General features: G+C 30.9%; 1 protein-coding gene across 1 annotated transcript; it reads right to left on the bottom strand.

Moving 5' to 3' along the window:
- Positions 1-8,455: 8,455 nt before the first annotated feature.
- Positions 8,456-14,647, bottom strand: LOC112591900. Its single transcript, XM_025335842.1, has one exon. It carries the CDS (start codon positions 14,645-14,647, stop codon positions 8,456-8,458), a length of 6,192 nt encoding a protein of 2,063 aa, XP_025191627.1.
- Positions 14,648-17,070: the final 2,423 nt, after the last annotated feature.

The raw sequence follows: 17,070 nt of genomic DNA on the forward strand, positions 1-17,070 counted from the left end.
GGTGAGTTATTGAACTGTTTTATGTACCGTCTAACACATTCTTGCAATTTTTGTTTTAAATCATTTTTCTATAATACGTAAAATATATTGTTGAACTTTTACAAAGTGTGTAATCTGTCATTGTAACCAAAAAAGGAGGGGTGGGGGAAAGGTTAATTACCATAAAATAATATCGTTCTTCGTGTAAAAAAAATATCATTAGTTAATTTTTAATATGAATCAATTTTTCCGTTGTTTAAATGTGCTACTCAACAGATTTGAACCAAATTTCAAATAATTTTGATAAGAATTTATGCTATGACATTATTAAGTAGGTACCTTAAATACGCAAGTTTTCTTCACGTTTTAGAATTTATTTCTGTTCAAATACGTCTACGCGATTACGCTTTACTGTAGACGAAGTTTTGTTTACCTATATGACAATTTAATAGAAGAGTTTGTTTCATGTAGTTTACTTTAAACATATCTGACTTTAAGTTGCAGATTATGTAATATTAACTGTTGACATTGTTAATACCTTTTTAATTAATTTTTATTTTTTATAAAATTCTCAGAAGTCATAAAAATAAACTATGAAAATATGTCACCGATCGGTCTTCTCTAATAACAATAATAATAACAAAACAAACACAACATTTGTCTCGATGTGGATCATATTTTATAGTTTAAAAATAGTAAAGGCAAATAAAAATAAACAATGATTAGGATAAGTGTTACGAAGAGCGTATCAATGAAATAGCACAACCATAACATCTAAAATATATTATATAACAGTGGTCGGTATTCTGCAACGTTTAACATACAATCTGAAATTCGAGCTATTTGAACCTATATTCATATACTTCGCATGATATATTATTATTACTTGAAGTTTTAATCCAAGAACACCATTCGCGCTTCCATAGCGCGTGATCACGATGATGTTTATTTATCATTGGATCGTTTCCCGATTATCTAAAACCGACGAAGAGGGAAATAACGGTTGGTCGTTTTTATGAAATATTTGCGTCTGCGATAGTGGAAATTATGTATATGCGCGCGTTTTATAATACTCGTCGCGTCGTCCTGAGAATAGTTTCACGAGATACCGCGCCGTTCACGTTCAAACTCCTTAAACAAATACAATTATTTTCCTTTTAACGCGTGAATTTATTTTTGGATACGGTTTGATTGTTTTTCACGTGTTTCGATTGAAAGGGAAAAAAATTCCGAAAATGTTATTAACGTAATAAAGAATTTCTATGCAATACTACACGTTCAAATCATTGTTCCGACGACGATTCAATTTTAAACGTTCAAATTGTATTTTGGCTACCGTTGAAGTTTTACCACAATATCATGCATGTATAGATCAAAAACTAAATATGAAGAATTAGTTGTACTAAATTAGTCACACTGGTTAAATGTCGAGTAAACGGATAACAGTGTTTATGAATAAAAAAAAAAAAAAAAAAGGATGATTTAAATTTGTTATATGTATATTATATTTTAATGTATTATAGGCCTTAAAAACGAGTATGCATTTCGCTAGAAACTTAATAATATGTTTTTTTATTCTATGAACACGCGTACTTATGCATGCGACAAAATAGTATAAATGCGTTTGTATTTATATAGGTGTGTTTATACATTATAGCAAACCGATAAAAGTAACTAAACACTGCTAAGCCCTCCACCTGCAGATCTACAGTAGTTGTATTACATTATGATATCACTTATGATTATATATAAATATATACATAATAAAACGTCTTTCCTTTCGATTTATTTTTTCAGTGTAGTAAACGTACATTTTTATCGTAATTGATTTATTTCAAAAAAATGTAATAATGTAATTTACATGACGATATTATGATCGGCACGTTATATTATATTTATTATTATAAATTACGGTCTTCAAAAGCTATATAATTATAATTATGTATTTATTTTAAAATTTTATTTCTCGTATTTTCTTTCAAAAAAAAAAAAAAAAAAAAAAATGAAATATTTTATGTACATGAAATTTTAAATGACTTTTTTAAATTAAATATAATATACAGTGCCTATTTATTATTTTATTGATGAATAAAAAGAACAAAAAGCAATAATTCACTTGCACTGTAATATATAAAAAGAAAAAAAGTTTTTCAAATCTTCACGAAAACCTCGTTAAATATAATAAATTATAAGTTTATTTAAGTAAGTACTTAATCGAAAGGAATATTTATAAAACTAATAATTTATGCTATTTTAATAACTGTTTTTATAGGATTCAGATAATTGACACAATGCACTTTATAGTTTCGTGTGTACTGGGATGATTAATAATCCCATCATCGTTCACGATTGGAAACGTTTATTTTTCTTATTTTTACCGACACAAGTTCTCTTAGTACTTACACACAAATCATAGAATACTCAAAGGATATTCGGTGACCGTTCTCTTTCAGTATACTTAAATCTATTCCTATAGGCCATTACCGTATGGTAGAGTTAATGAAAGGAAAAATATAATCTGTATTTATTTATCATACAATAAGTAAATTAGATGAGATTTGATTGTTAGAAAGTGGAGTCACCCAATGGCGACACTCCACATGATATACTTAAAAAATTTGATATTATCATATTTTTAAATTAATTAACTATGCCTTTTCGTTCCATTATGATATAAACAATATAAAATTAAATACATTTTTAGGTTAAAACGTTTTATAGCAATAGTGGAGTGTTATTATATTCAGTCGTTGATCGTTAAATTTCAATAGTAGAACAGAAAACCTGCATAAACTAGTTGAGAGTGTTTTAAGAAACTATAATATTATAATTACTTAATTCTTGGATAAAAAAATAACCAATAGTCAATTATTGTTGAGTAACTTAAGTAACTAATAATATAATAGACATTAGCCAAGAATTTGTAAGTTATTTATTGAGTATCTTGACATTTAAAGATGGAAACGCGTAGAATTTTTTAACTAAACAAAAATAACTTTTTTCTAATAAAATACAACATTAATAACTGATACTTATTATTTGATTTATTTCGAGACTTATATAGGACACCGTAATGAATAGTCATTAAATTTAATATTAATATGGGTATACGTACTAATAAACTATGATTATATTATATTATACATTTATTTCACTGCATTTTACTATATTTTTACCATTTTTCATAGTCATAATAATTGCTATTCCTTTACTAAAATGGAGTTTTTCATCACAGAAGCGTATTGTATTTTAAAAATGAAATTTTTATTATAATAAAAGCACTTATCATCAAAATAATTTTTATTCTTTGTAGTGTTCTTGAAAAATTATTCAAAATTTGATTTTTAAAAGAATTATTGAAACTTTTTATTAGATCAAGCAAATACAAATTAATGAATACAGTAGGTATCTGGCTTATTATATTATCAAGTAGGTTTTATTATTTTCCACAGTTACTTTCCACATTTGAAAACCTTAAAAAACTTTTGAAAATTCAATAATAACGTTTTACTAATGATTAATAGTTAATTTTTTTTTTTTTTAATTACTGAGTATTAAATCCATATTAAATAGAAGGTAATTAATTAATTACATTTATTAAAATTGTATTATAAAAATGTTCTACAGTAACCATACAAAAAGCCATAATCGAAGTTTTTTGAATTTATACTAAATTTAATATTGTTGGTAAACGATAAGTTATTAATTTACTAAGACAAATATTATATATAATTGAATATTTGTCTCCCTAAGTATCTAAAATAGTGTTCAAATACAAGAGTATAAAAATATATTTATTCGAATACTTCACTTAACCAGGTATCACTTATATCTTTGTATTATTCTTATTAATAAGTTTCTATTTTACTTCTACCGGCCAGCGTGACTCTTAAGTGCTGTCAGTCTGTCAGTCATTATACTTTCAAAACAATTTTTTTTTTCGTATTTAATCATTTAAACGTATTGATATATTTTTTAATAATAATTTAGTACCATAAGTAATCCTATAGTACAAGACATGAAAACTGCTTGCTTTACATTATATTAATGGTATAATATCAATAATAATAACTGAGGCGTAACATAATATATGTATATATATAAAACAGAAATTAATATACTTATCGATGTATTAATTACAATATTATTTAGCACGATGACGATTTAATCGTATTAGTCCATCCACATTAACTCTGCAAATTTATCGTACCTACTACTCTATAGTAGCAACTTACTCGAAATATGGATTATAATTTACAGTAATTACTTACACTTAAGAGATGCGTTGAGTTATATAAGCCGACCGGATTATTTTGCTGTGTCAGTGCGCACATCAAACTAACAAAAAAAAAACACGTTTTGATTGATATCTCTACAGACGAACATTTTCGAACGGATTTGGTAAATGGTGACGATAAAATAAATAATTACAACTGACACTCGTCGAGCGTTATTATAATAGTCGCGCATGTATACTACATTATACCACCGCGGTGTACAAAATAATAAAACTTGTTAAATAAATGAAAAAAAAACCGTGGCTGATGTGCAGAAGCAGTGTGATGTTTAGAAGACAGTTTTGATTAATTGAGTACCGTTCACAATATAGATAATTCCGACGTGACGGTGTAGTTTTAAAATCTTTGAAATGGATGGTTTTTCTTTGCTGAAAAATAAATTTACAATACCACTATGACCTTAAAAAAAACAACCAAAAATGTAATAAATCAATTGCTATCTTTGTATTTTGGTAATTCAAAGTTAAAAAAAAAAAAAAAAAAAAAAAAAAAAAAACAGCAGTTAATGGATCTGCGTTTACATGCAAGATGACAATGGCATAATTACCATACATAAGATAGTAATAATATATCTTGTCGTCGCACCAATGATTGTACTCATCTTCTCGGATTGTAATTGTTTAATCAGTGTCAAATTAGCCCCCCCCACCTATTTTTTTGTTAACTTAACAAGGAAATAATAAGTTCTCAAGCTCAATTTTTAAGTAATTATTGGTTGAATCCACTTCATACTACCTAACCCACGTTTTTTCCAAATTACACTAGAAATATTGCAGTTGTAGTATTTACTTCATAAGTGGTATTAAGTTGGTTGTCCTATGAAGTTAGCCCTCATTCCAGTGAGTTTTGGCCATAGCTTTGAATCGATAAAATTCCAAAAATAAACAATTAATGATAAATTTCTAATGTTTTATATTAAAATTTATAAAAACGATTAAATAAATTCCATTTGTTGTAAGTGACGTTTGACTGATAATTATTCTACTTAAGTCGAAAAAAATATTGCTTAATAATCTGCAAACGATATAACATTTTAATATACTACTTAGAGATATAGCTTTTGTTAGCGAACATGAAGGTAAAGATCTGAAAAAAGGAATAGAATTTTCAATAACGTATCTATATTATGCCTTGAATATTTTTTACGTTCAACTTAATTGTCCAAATAATAATCAAAAAACAAAAATCCAATACTAAAAAGTATTATAAATTTATATTAACAATTATCGGTGATTATCATCCCTCGGTGAGGTATGAATAATAGTCCCGTTTTTTATTTTTTTATTACAATTACTCGTTTGGGTAAAGCATCATAAAATAATCTACAAAAAGATATTCATATTAAATTTTTTAAATATTTAAATAGGTAGGTATGACATAGAGCAAACAGAAATAATACACGATGAAATAGTGACAACAAAAAATGTATAGCCAACAAACTCCAGCACTCATGAATCGTGTTGCAATATTTTAACCGACAATATAGCTAATTTTCCGAAATAACCATACATTTTAAGTGTAATAATACAAAATTAATCATAATATACTAATCGTATTATATAAATCTTACAGAAAAACATAAACTCATTGCAACCGCCAACCTGTCCCACCACTGTAGACTGTACATAAAGTAACTTTACCAATGATTTTTGTATGCAATTTAAAACGCTCCTAATAACAAATATACACCTTTGCGTTGGGTATATTATTTTTTGTATTATTTATGCACATTTATAATATTTTGTATTTTTTACGAACAAACATAATAATATTAAATTACATGTAAATTATATTATTATGTTATCAGTTCTTTATTTTTTAGAACAAAATATATTACAAAACATTATTTTTGGGTACCTGCCCAGTTGGGTTTTTTTACCAAATAAAACAAAATTATTATATTATACTAAACAAACATGTAAATAAACACAAGCTACACTCACACGCAAGCATAAAGAAGTCTTATTACTGTGAAAATACTAGAAAGTGATTGATTTTTACAAGTCGTAGAAAAACAAAGTTACATTTAAATTAAATTAAAGTTGTAACGATAAAAAAGTACCCGAACAAAGCAATATTTTTATGAAGCTCTTACTTTCTACTATTTTCAATTTTATAATAATAATATTATTTTTTTCCTGATGGACAAGTTAACACGAATAACAACATTATTAAATATTTCATTACATATTATTACACACAATACTATACCCTACACGGTATTGTTTTTTTTTTTTGCAATTTCAAAACGTTTCATATACATTCATATATATAAATATATATATAAAATTTCATTGTTTTTTCTCAGTGCAATTAATATAAAAATACGATACAAACTTAATTTATCATATCTCAATAATATTATATATAAGATGTTGCAATTAGTGTAAAAACCGTCGTTAAAATATAATTATTATCAAAATTATTAACACCATAAATTATTACTTAAATGGATATACAGACAAGTTAAGACCAAAAAATAAAATAATGTTTGACTTTTTTTATTGACTAGAAAAAACAATATTTTTTGTCAATACTTTTCACACAAATCAAATTGTATTTATCGTATAAATAATAAATATATTCAGAACCTAGCTATTAAAAATAAAACGATATAATATGATTACATATTTGAAATATATAATATACTATATAGCCATAAAACTCATATTTTTCTAAATATTTTTTGAAAACGTAGATTATTGTGTTCAAATATATTTATTTTTCATATAATTTTAACATTTAATATTCACTAAAAAACTTATCACCAAGTACACCAATCTTGAATTTTTAATTTTCGTAAGAAGAAGCTGTATTTTATACAAATAAATAATGAAAAAACATTGTCAAATTATCTATTGAAAGTCTTAGTTCATAATCATTACATTTTTAAAGCGCCTTTCCTTCATTTTACAGAAAACATGATAATACAATAATTTAAATTTGAAGCAGCCACGTTTAAATTTGTGACACTTTTGCAATTATTAAGACATTTATATAAAACCTTATTAACGTTTCAATTCAGTTTTATGACGAAAATCACCATAAATCAATATACTGGAGAATAGAGGTATAATGAAGTATAAAAAATGATTTAAAAAAAGTAAATACCTGAACATTTAAATTATTTATAAAACAATTAGTATTCAATTAAACACATAGAATATATACGTAATAATTTTAAACACATTTTCTAAAAATTATTCATTTTGAGTTCTGTCTAAGAACGCTATTACTTTAGTCACACTATACGAAAACGTATTTTTAATTTACAATATTAGACTATAATACATGTTTATATGTATATTATACATATTACATATTACATACTGTAAATAAAGCTTTAAATAAAGAAATAAACAAACTAGTTAAATGTCGGAAAAGTTATGGTTTATTTATGATTTCAATAAGTTCATAATAGTAAAATTATTGTTATATTTTCATATTGTTTAGACTATGGCATTTGAATTTGAGATCAATCGATTACATTAATTAACAATTCTGAAACAAAATAAATAACAAGTCAATATTTAAAATATTATCATTATGTGACAGTGACATATTGTATAAAATAATTAATGTGTTTTTTAGTTATTGCAATGTAATAATAACATAATGTGGAATCTTAGTGATTATTTTAGTTAAAATTACAATAATATTTATAATGAAATCTTGTTCTTTGTTGGTTTATTCTATTGATATAATGATCTTTAGTCCTCAACTCTTGGTTTATTGCCATGATTAATAGTTTATAAGTAAATAAAATATAAAATTGTGTTGCTAATTTAATAAGTGAGTCATAATAAGAAAATTTTAAATTTAAAATCTATGAATGATAATTAGGTTCAACAAATAGGTTATTGCATATAGTTTCTACATAAGAATAACCGGGCAAGTGCGAGTTGGACTCGCGCACCGAGGGTTCCGTACAAACCTGTAGGTATATAAGTAAAAGTTTTTTTTATTTTTATTGCAAAATGAAATTTATAACATAAAAATATGGAAAGCTGGAGGATCATAAATTAATGACAAAGGTATCTTTATCGTTCCAGTAATCCTTCATTTTATATTAACATCTATCATTTATTTTATAATATAACAAGGGCAAGCTTTTTTATCAAAGTTATTTATTTACAGTTTTTTAGTCACTATTTAGAAATCTGGTACAAAAATGTTAATTAAGAATTAAATTTGAACCAGATTTGTAAATGGTGACTGAAAAAGGTATGATTAGTACCACATTGAACATTGAAGTTCGAAAAAACGTTATCTATAGTTGTACTACTTCGTGTAGTGCTAGTGTTTATTAACGGAAACATGTTTAGGGATGAAAAAAATGTGGAAATTCCATTTTGGGGATTCATTCTAAAATCGATATTGAAGTCTCCCACAGCAATCAGACGAGAACATGATGTATACCTATTGAGGTTGTTGTCGTATATTGCTGTATTTATGCATTCTATTGCAACATTAATTGGACATTGTGGTGACCTATATACATTTATCACTCTGACATTAAACATTTCAAAATGCAAGCATTCACAATGGCCGTTTGCAGCGCCTGGGTTATTTAAATAATATTTTTTACATGATCCATCTGTCACGGCATCTTTGAGACTGCGACGTACATACGCGATAGATCCCCAACCTGGATTTGCATTAGATATAGCTGGACCATCGACTCTGCACACCTCATAAAATCCATCAAGTTCGAAAGTATCTCTACAGCACCCCCAAGTTTCAACAAACAATGCTGCATGGGAGGAATGGATAATAGGATCTATGATGACGTCCGACAAATGTTTGCGCAATGATTGCACGTTATGAAAAATAATTTGAACTACATTATCTTCAGGAGTTTGCAAAAATTTGAAATATGGTACCAATTTGTTTTGCTCTAGTCTTTTCATTTCTATACTTACAGCACTCGATTCTAATACTTCAGCGGGAGGTTCAAATATACCCGAATTCACGACTAAAAACAGTCCAGACGATGATGTTGCTCTAGAACAAGCTACATACAACATTGATCTTTTAACATTTTTAGAAATATGAACCACAACTTTTTCTAAGGTTGCACCTTGCGACTTGTGAGTTGTAATACCTTCTGCTGGTACTATTGGAAACTGAGTACGTTGCACTACAAGATTTGAAGATTTCCACCGTTTCACAGTATAAGTGACAGCATCTAATGGCGTCCAATACGAATTGAGATATTGACGATGTTTCCAAGAAGTTACTTGACATTTACTTCTTGTAGCTATTCCTGTACTTTTATCGAACAGAACCCAAATACGTAAAGGCCGCTTTTCACTTGTTTTCTTGTGTCGACCATAATCTATAGCCTTTAATATTCCGGTAGTGCCATTCACAAGGCCATCCGTAGTGTCCATATTCACAGTTACCATATAACGTGCACCTACTCGTAAAAACAAGTTCTTAGGAAGACCATACGTTTGCATTGTAGCTAGAGCCTTTACAGATTGCAAGGCTTTTTTAGCAGCTTGTGGATTTGGTGCTCCAGAAACCACATCAAGTGCTTTAACCGAGCACCCTTCAGTGTTCATTCGAGATAATACTTGATTATTGTATTTGTCGACTTCATTGTTGGTTGCAAATAAATGTATCGCTCCATGTACCTCAATAGGTAAAGTATTAATACTGTAACATCTAGAATTTATTAACTCTATATCCATAGGAGTCATCCGACCGACAGCCATATTGTTTAAGGCTACTGCGAATGCCAGATCATCTCTTTGCCGCATTATTTTAGTCATCATAAAGAGACGGAATGGTTCCCACAACGGAGCGCCAGCGAGGGGTGCCAATGGATTTCGACTACTGTTTGGCTGAAATACCCAATTGTCCCCTACCGGAGGTAACTGATTGAAATCTCCGACGCTTATAATAGATATACCCGCAAATGGCGCATCTGTGTGAAATACTTGCTGCAATCTCCTATTAATTTGGTTCAGAGTTCTACTCCCCAGCATAGATATTTCATCCAAAATAATTAATCTTACTTTTGCAAGTTTACATGCTAAGGTGTTTGCGGTGCTTGCTGATAATTCAGGCATTGTTTGGCCACACTGGGATACTGGAAGTCCAAACGTACTGTGTACAGTTTGACCACCGATTCCAAAAGCAGCTTTTCCCGTATATGCACAAAGTAAAATTCTAGCATCATCAGGATTTATACCCGGAACTCTATTGAACATAAACATTAAATATTGATACAAACCCTTAATTAACAAACTTTTCCCTACGCCAGCGCCACCACTAACAAAATAATAAAAAGGTGCTGGTGATTCTTGAGTGAAAATATGTCCTACATGTAATACAAAATGTCTTTGATCACAATTAAATATCCTAACTAAACTCAATATATCATCTTCACACAATACTGCTGGTTGGGCAATTGTTTTTCCAACTAAATTCGATTGATTTCCATGTAACTGTAGACAATGATCTGGATCACCTTCTTGTGTTTCAAATTCATAATCATCTAAAGGACGAGCTTTTTCTTTTACTATACTATCCTCATCCTCTTCATCTTTACCTACATTACGAATCGCATCCAATAATGCCTCGAATTCATCTGGTCCTCCCAACTGATTAAATTGAAGACTTTCTGAACGGATTTCATCACTAAGTTCAATAAATTTCTGTTCGAGATTTATTTCATCGACCAATTCAGTAATTTCATCCCTCCAGTTTATGTATAACATTAGCTGTTCCCTGTAGAAATTGTCAGGATCTTGAACTCTATTATATCTTCGGAAACGTATGATCCTGGCTTTTCTTCTTTTTCGTACATATCCATCACTATTTAACAGCTCAATCCAATTTCCTATACCTTCATGGTCAGTGTTTTCATCTTCATGTGTACACAAAATTTTAGTTGAAAAAGTATAATATGCGGCAAAATAAGCTAAACTCATTGTATCAAACGTTAGATCATGTGGCCGATTTTTATAATGATCCAGTAAATTGTTTTTGAATATGTCTGTGGACGATGGATCCAAGGACTGCAAATCTATTAAAGATTTCAAAATACCCACTCGTTCATTGGGGTGTCCTGTGTTTATGTAAACATCGCTCTCAGAGGCTTGTGACAGAGGAAGTCCCGCCAGACAGTAAATTGTCTCTTGGGCTGAAATTTCTGAAGAATTCAGAAATACTTTTGATATAGCGCGTAGAGAGTCTCTTATGCTACTATTGCCAGTTTTGGCCTCTTCCACCGCCCCTCTTAGTAAATTTGACATGCCTCGATCAGCTTTGTTAATATAATCGACAATATAAACGGAACAGGCAAATGGATCAAGTATAAATTGGCAATCCATATTAGCTCGTTGTAATTCCAATACTTTTTTGCAAAATGGATTGACCATGACGTCTTTAGGGCGTCTCTTTAGATATATTTTGGGTCGTTTAAGTGTTGATCTAACTGCGCATAGGTATTTTTCGATATTTAATTTTGTCGATGCTATGTACTCATCAAATGTTAAATGTGATGGAATATTAACCAAGTCGTCCTTTAATTTTTTAGATACTTCTTTCAATTCTTTTAATCTTGGATTATCTTCTTCCAGAGGCGTCAAAAGACGTGTCTTATCCATTGGAAAAAAAGGTATTCCAAACCTACAAGGACGACTAGGCTTGGAATGACATGAATGTGTGTGTTTGTGAGTTTGTATCATAACTAAGTATTCATCTAATTCTTCACTATTGCAGGATATGATTTGGTCAACAAACGTTATAACCTTTTCAGTTGATGATTGATCTCCAGGAACAAAGATAGGCGCATCTTCTATCCACAACATCATATGGGCATGAGGAGAACCTCTGTTTTGGAATTCTATTCGATGGTACTGATAGTTGATTTTACGTTCACCAAAAGGCCCAACGAGAGACAGCCATGTTCTTTTTAATTCTTTAAAACGTGTTTCGAAAAAAGTAGCGCATATAAATGGGTCGGACTGAATGAGTCGCACCTTTTCTGCGTATGGAATATTTTGTGCTTCCCCAAGAGACACTTTCTCTTTATCAACTGTGATTTTAAGCTGTTTGATTAAATGAGGCCATTGCGTTTCAGCTGCGGATATCGTCATAAACAATGTAGGGACACCGAACTGCCTAATTATTGCTAACAATTTTTTCTTTTCTTTTTCCCAGTGTGCTGGGGAATTTCTCACACTACTAAGAATTCTAAATCCATCATCATGCTGAATGAGGTTTTGTAAGTAGTCGTCATTAAGAAGATTGTTTACAAAAATAGGAGCGCCGTTGACGGTCTTCTTTCGAAGACAAATAGCTATCTGTCCACCTATTTGGGCCATCTGTTGTTTCTTTAATAAAGTAAACAAATAATCAGGCCGCATAGCCCTTCTATCATGCCGACTTATTTCAGATTTCATTATATCAGAGGAACTCAATTTTATTTTAAACTGCCGTTTAATTCCACCATGAATCTTAATGAAAGCTAATTCTTCAAGAAAATCGTCATACAGTAGTGATAGTGGGTACTTACCCTCACCGGGTGCCATTGTAATGACGACATCCTGCTCATTATCAAGTAAAGTTTCAGCATTACCGGGATTTACTGGTTCATCTATTAATTCTTCAAGTTCACATGTGCATTCATTGTTATCTGTACGATCATCATCATAATCAACTTCGTCGTCATATTCCCAGTTATCATCATATGTAATTTTCAATTCTTTAAATAAGTCTGTCTGGACTAAATATTTTGCTGCTTCTCTCACTATTGCAGGACGAATACGCTCTTGACGACCGTGTTTGTAGCACATTTTTCGTTTCAAAACAAGTGTTATTATTTGACTATCAGACACATGCCTTGGTAACGCTGAGACCATAGTGTTAACATCGACTGGAACGTTCACTACATTCCCTACCAATCCATGTTGGAAACCGAGACCTTGACCTCGCCTAACTATTTTAAGGAATATATGTCGTGGTGATACAATGCGTTCCTCAAGTGGAGTAAGACGTTGCAGAACATCTGGAATTACAGGATAAGTTAAACCATTATACATGGCAAGCCGTGGTATTTTGCCATCTTTTAGATATTTTTGACACGTATAACAAAATGAACCGTAGTCACCAGATGTATTGATTAGAAATAAATCATTTAGGTTTTGATCTGAAAATGTCTTATGCAACTGATCTTTTCTCATGATTCTAAGCGAATTTTTGTGCCACAAACGACCGCAACAGGAACAGATATTCGTGTGACCATCTGTAATATTATCAAAAAATTTTTGACGTACGGCCATCCAATCACGTACATGAGTATTTTTCCTAAAATTACACGTCTCTTTCTCACGTTCAACGTAATCTGATTCCTGCCTATTTAATTGATGTTCAATTGTATTACGAGTTTGCTCTTTATCCCTGTATACAGGGTCCTCTCGTAACACACGATGAGCAGCCGTGTTATGAGCTTGCTCGTTTTCTCTGTATACAGGGTCCTCTCGTAACACACGATGAGCAGCCGTGTTACGAGCTTGCTCGTTTTCCCTGTATACAGGGTCCTTTCGTAACACACGATGAGCAGCTGAGTTACGAATACGTACATTGTCACGTTTCCTTTTTAATTCTTGTGACCTTTGTAATCTCTTTGACAGTCTGTTTCTTATTCTCTCCTTAATTGTAACGTCTTCTTTGTTTCTCCATACACGTTTTTTCTCTTTATTATATTTTTTAAGGTCTTCTGACGATTTTCGATTCCGAGGAACAGAAAGAATTTTTTGAGTAAGTGTATCACCAGACTCAGGAGCTAGTGAAGACGCAGCGTGTTTAGGAGTATACGAATACGATATGGATTGTGGCGTGGGTGACTCAGATGTATATGCCATGGAGTACACTGAAGTAGCAGGGATTGCGAGTTCGTTATTGACTTGAAGATGTTGACCTTGAAATTCCTCGAGGTCCGTCGCAATAATATAATCCACTATAGCTGACCTATTAATTTTAGGATGAGTTTGCTTGTATTTCTGTTTAGCTTCAAGTACTTGTTCTGAGCGGGACTTTTCAGACTTTTTAGGACGACCACCTTTATTACGTTTTGGACGACCAACCTTTGCATTCTGTGTTTTTTTTACCAAGTTTGCCTTCATATTATCGTATGTATTATTAGGTAATTCTTCGGACCCTATTGGCGAACAAAAATCATAATGACCGGATGATAAATTGCCTGAAAGAAGTAAACGCTTTATTGCATATCCTTCTCTGCCAAATACACCCCTCAGAATACCCGTATTACGTTCATAAACTTCGAACCTCACTGGATACAAAACTCCTGCTGCCTTTACCTCAGCAGTACCGCCATAACTAAAGGATTGAAGCATCGTATCTTTGTACTCATGTCGTGAAGAGAACGGATCTCCCTGGGCATCGCTTGTATACAAATTAAACTCGTCCCAGTTATTATAAATATAATTAACTATTGTAGATCTAAGTAATTGTGTTTGTTCATTATTAATGGTATTGTATATAGAGTACGCTATTGCATGAAATAAACAACTTCCATCGGGAGGCATAGATATTATATTATGTAAAATAATATTTTCGTTGACAATTAACGCAACTATAGCCATAATAATTATGGCTATATTATGGCTATATAATAATAATAATATATAATATAATATATATATATTAATAATATAGTAGTATAATAATAATATAATAATATAATTATTATATTTTTGTAAAGTTTTGGAGTTTTATTTATTTCGGTAAACGTGCGAACAGCATCTGGGCGCTCGTGCGAATGACGCACGGCTGTTGCTCGCTCCACGGCCATACCGTAGCCGCCTAAATTTCCCCTTCCGTGTCACCGCCGCCGACACCGCGCACCGTTGCCGACACCGTGCACCGCCGCGCCGCCGACCAGACCGAAAATAAACCGAACGACGAGCAGATATTATATAGATATGTCTCGGATACTCAAAACCTTATCAGTAACACATTATATTATTAATTTCGATTTTAAAATAACACGGTCGCATGTGTCATTTATGATTCTATTATAACGCTTGCCGCAATAATCGACGACGCACACAGGCTTTCCCAAGTTAAATAATTATATATAGTAAATAAATACGTAAACTTATTAGTCAAGTGTTTTATTTATTATTGTAGTATTCGGCACATGCTGTAAAGTTGTGATATGTCTTAAACGTTTACGCATACACAAGGTATTTTACTTATTATTTTTGAATAATATAAGCGTCTTCGTATACGTACACATTCAAAGTTTATGTACGGTTTTTTATAAGTATCGAAGTGTATTGAAATAAAATGAAGTCGTAAAATATACTACGCATTTACGCATACACAAGGACAAGGTGTTTTACTTATTATTACTTATTATTTACTTATTATTATAGGTATAGGCTGGCTAAATAGAATTGGAAGTATCCTTGGATACGATTTCACGGCTGTATTTTTTCAATAAACATCAAATATCGTTTACAGAGAAGGTTTTAATTCCCTCGCAAGTAGTCGCGAGTTTGAAAATATGCGGCTTAAATTGTTATTATTTCTTTCGATTGCGTTGACATAAAAGTTTGATTTTGTTACAGTTTAAAGGTATTATAGACTTAAGTATTTAGTATGAATTTTAATTTAATACCTCATCGCGTTCATGAGATAAGGAGTAGTAACTTTGAAATTTTCAAAATTGTCAAAAATATTTTTCAAAAATATTTTTTTTTTATTTGATGAAACTAAAAATTTACGGTTTTCGTAATTTTTCCCATATCTGTACTATAAGACGTGACTTCGTACGAAACTTCAAGATTCTAAGTTCACAGGAAGTACCCTGTAGGTTTTGATTCCCGTGCGAGTTTCGAAAATTTGCGGAAATTTGCGGCCTAAATGGCTGTATCTTTTGATTGCGTTGGCTTAGAAGGTTGATTTTTCTACAGCTTCCAGGGACAGTAGACCTGAGTATCATATACAAATTTCAGTTTGATACCTCCACGCGTTCCTGAGAAAAACGCTCTTGACAGACGGACGGACGGACGGACAACAAAGTGATGTTATAAGGGTTCCGTTTTTTTCTTTTGAAGTACGGAACCCTAAAAATGTATTCCATATTGTCACGTACCAATAAGTGAATGAAGCACTTTTATACCACCTGTGTACCTTACGAGGGTACAAGAATATTAACTGATCATCTGATCAGCTATGATCACACACTCATAACCATGTATTTCAAGATTTCAATCAACTAAATCTTCTTGACTCATATTTATTTGTTGATAAAATAATGGTTGGTTTATGATTAGTGGTAATGCATACTACATCTCGTTTATCCTTCCATTTCGAAACGTAAACCAATCATCTTCGTTTCCATACATTCACCTCTTTTAAGCTTTATTTACTACTTCCTTCGGATTTATTATTTTAACGTACCTGTTACGTGAGTTTGTTTGTTTGTCAATAATCATAGTCGTACGTGTGCCGTTGTAATAGTTAAAGACTGTATATTCAGTTATCACTTAACCAGGTTGGAGACCCGAAGTTTTAGTTGTACATTATTTTGTTATATACATGATAAATCTTGCAGCGGGAGTTTAACTGCGTCAATCTGACATACAGACGATATAGGGAACGCCTCTATATTACCATGGTCCAGATTCACAGGCGTTTATAATGTCTGTGGCGTGTTTCCTACCGTAAAGGCGTTGGGGAAAGAGGTTGTAGTAATTACTGCTACTATAGCCAGCTGCGCTAGCAATACGTAACCGAACGGAAGTACCAG

The sequence above is a fragment of the Melanaphis sacchari genome, unplaced genomic scaffold (assembly GCF_002803265.2).
Source record: "Melanaphis sacchari strain LSU unplaced genomic scaffold, SCAv2.0 Contig146_pilon_pilon, whole genome shotgun sequence".
NCBI classification, from domain to species: Eukaryota; Metazoa; Arthropoda; class Insecta; order Hemiptera; family Aphididae; genus Melanaphis; species Melanaphis sacchari.

What these genes read in the sequence shown, in the direction of transcription:
- LOC112591900 (XM_025335842.1), bottom strand. Translation starts at nt 14,647, where the DNA reads ATGCTTCAATCCTTTAGTTATGGCGGTACTGCTGAGGTAAAGGCAGCA.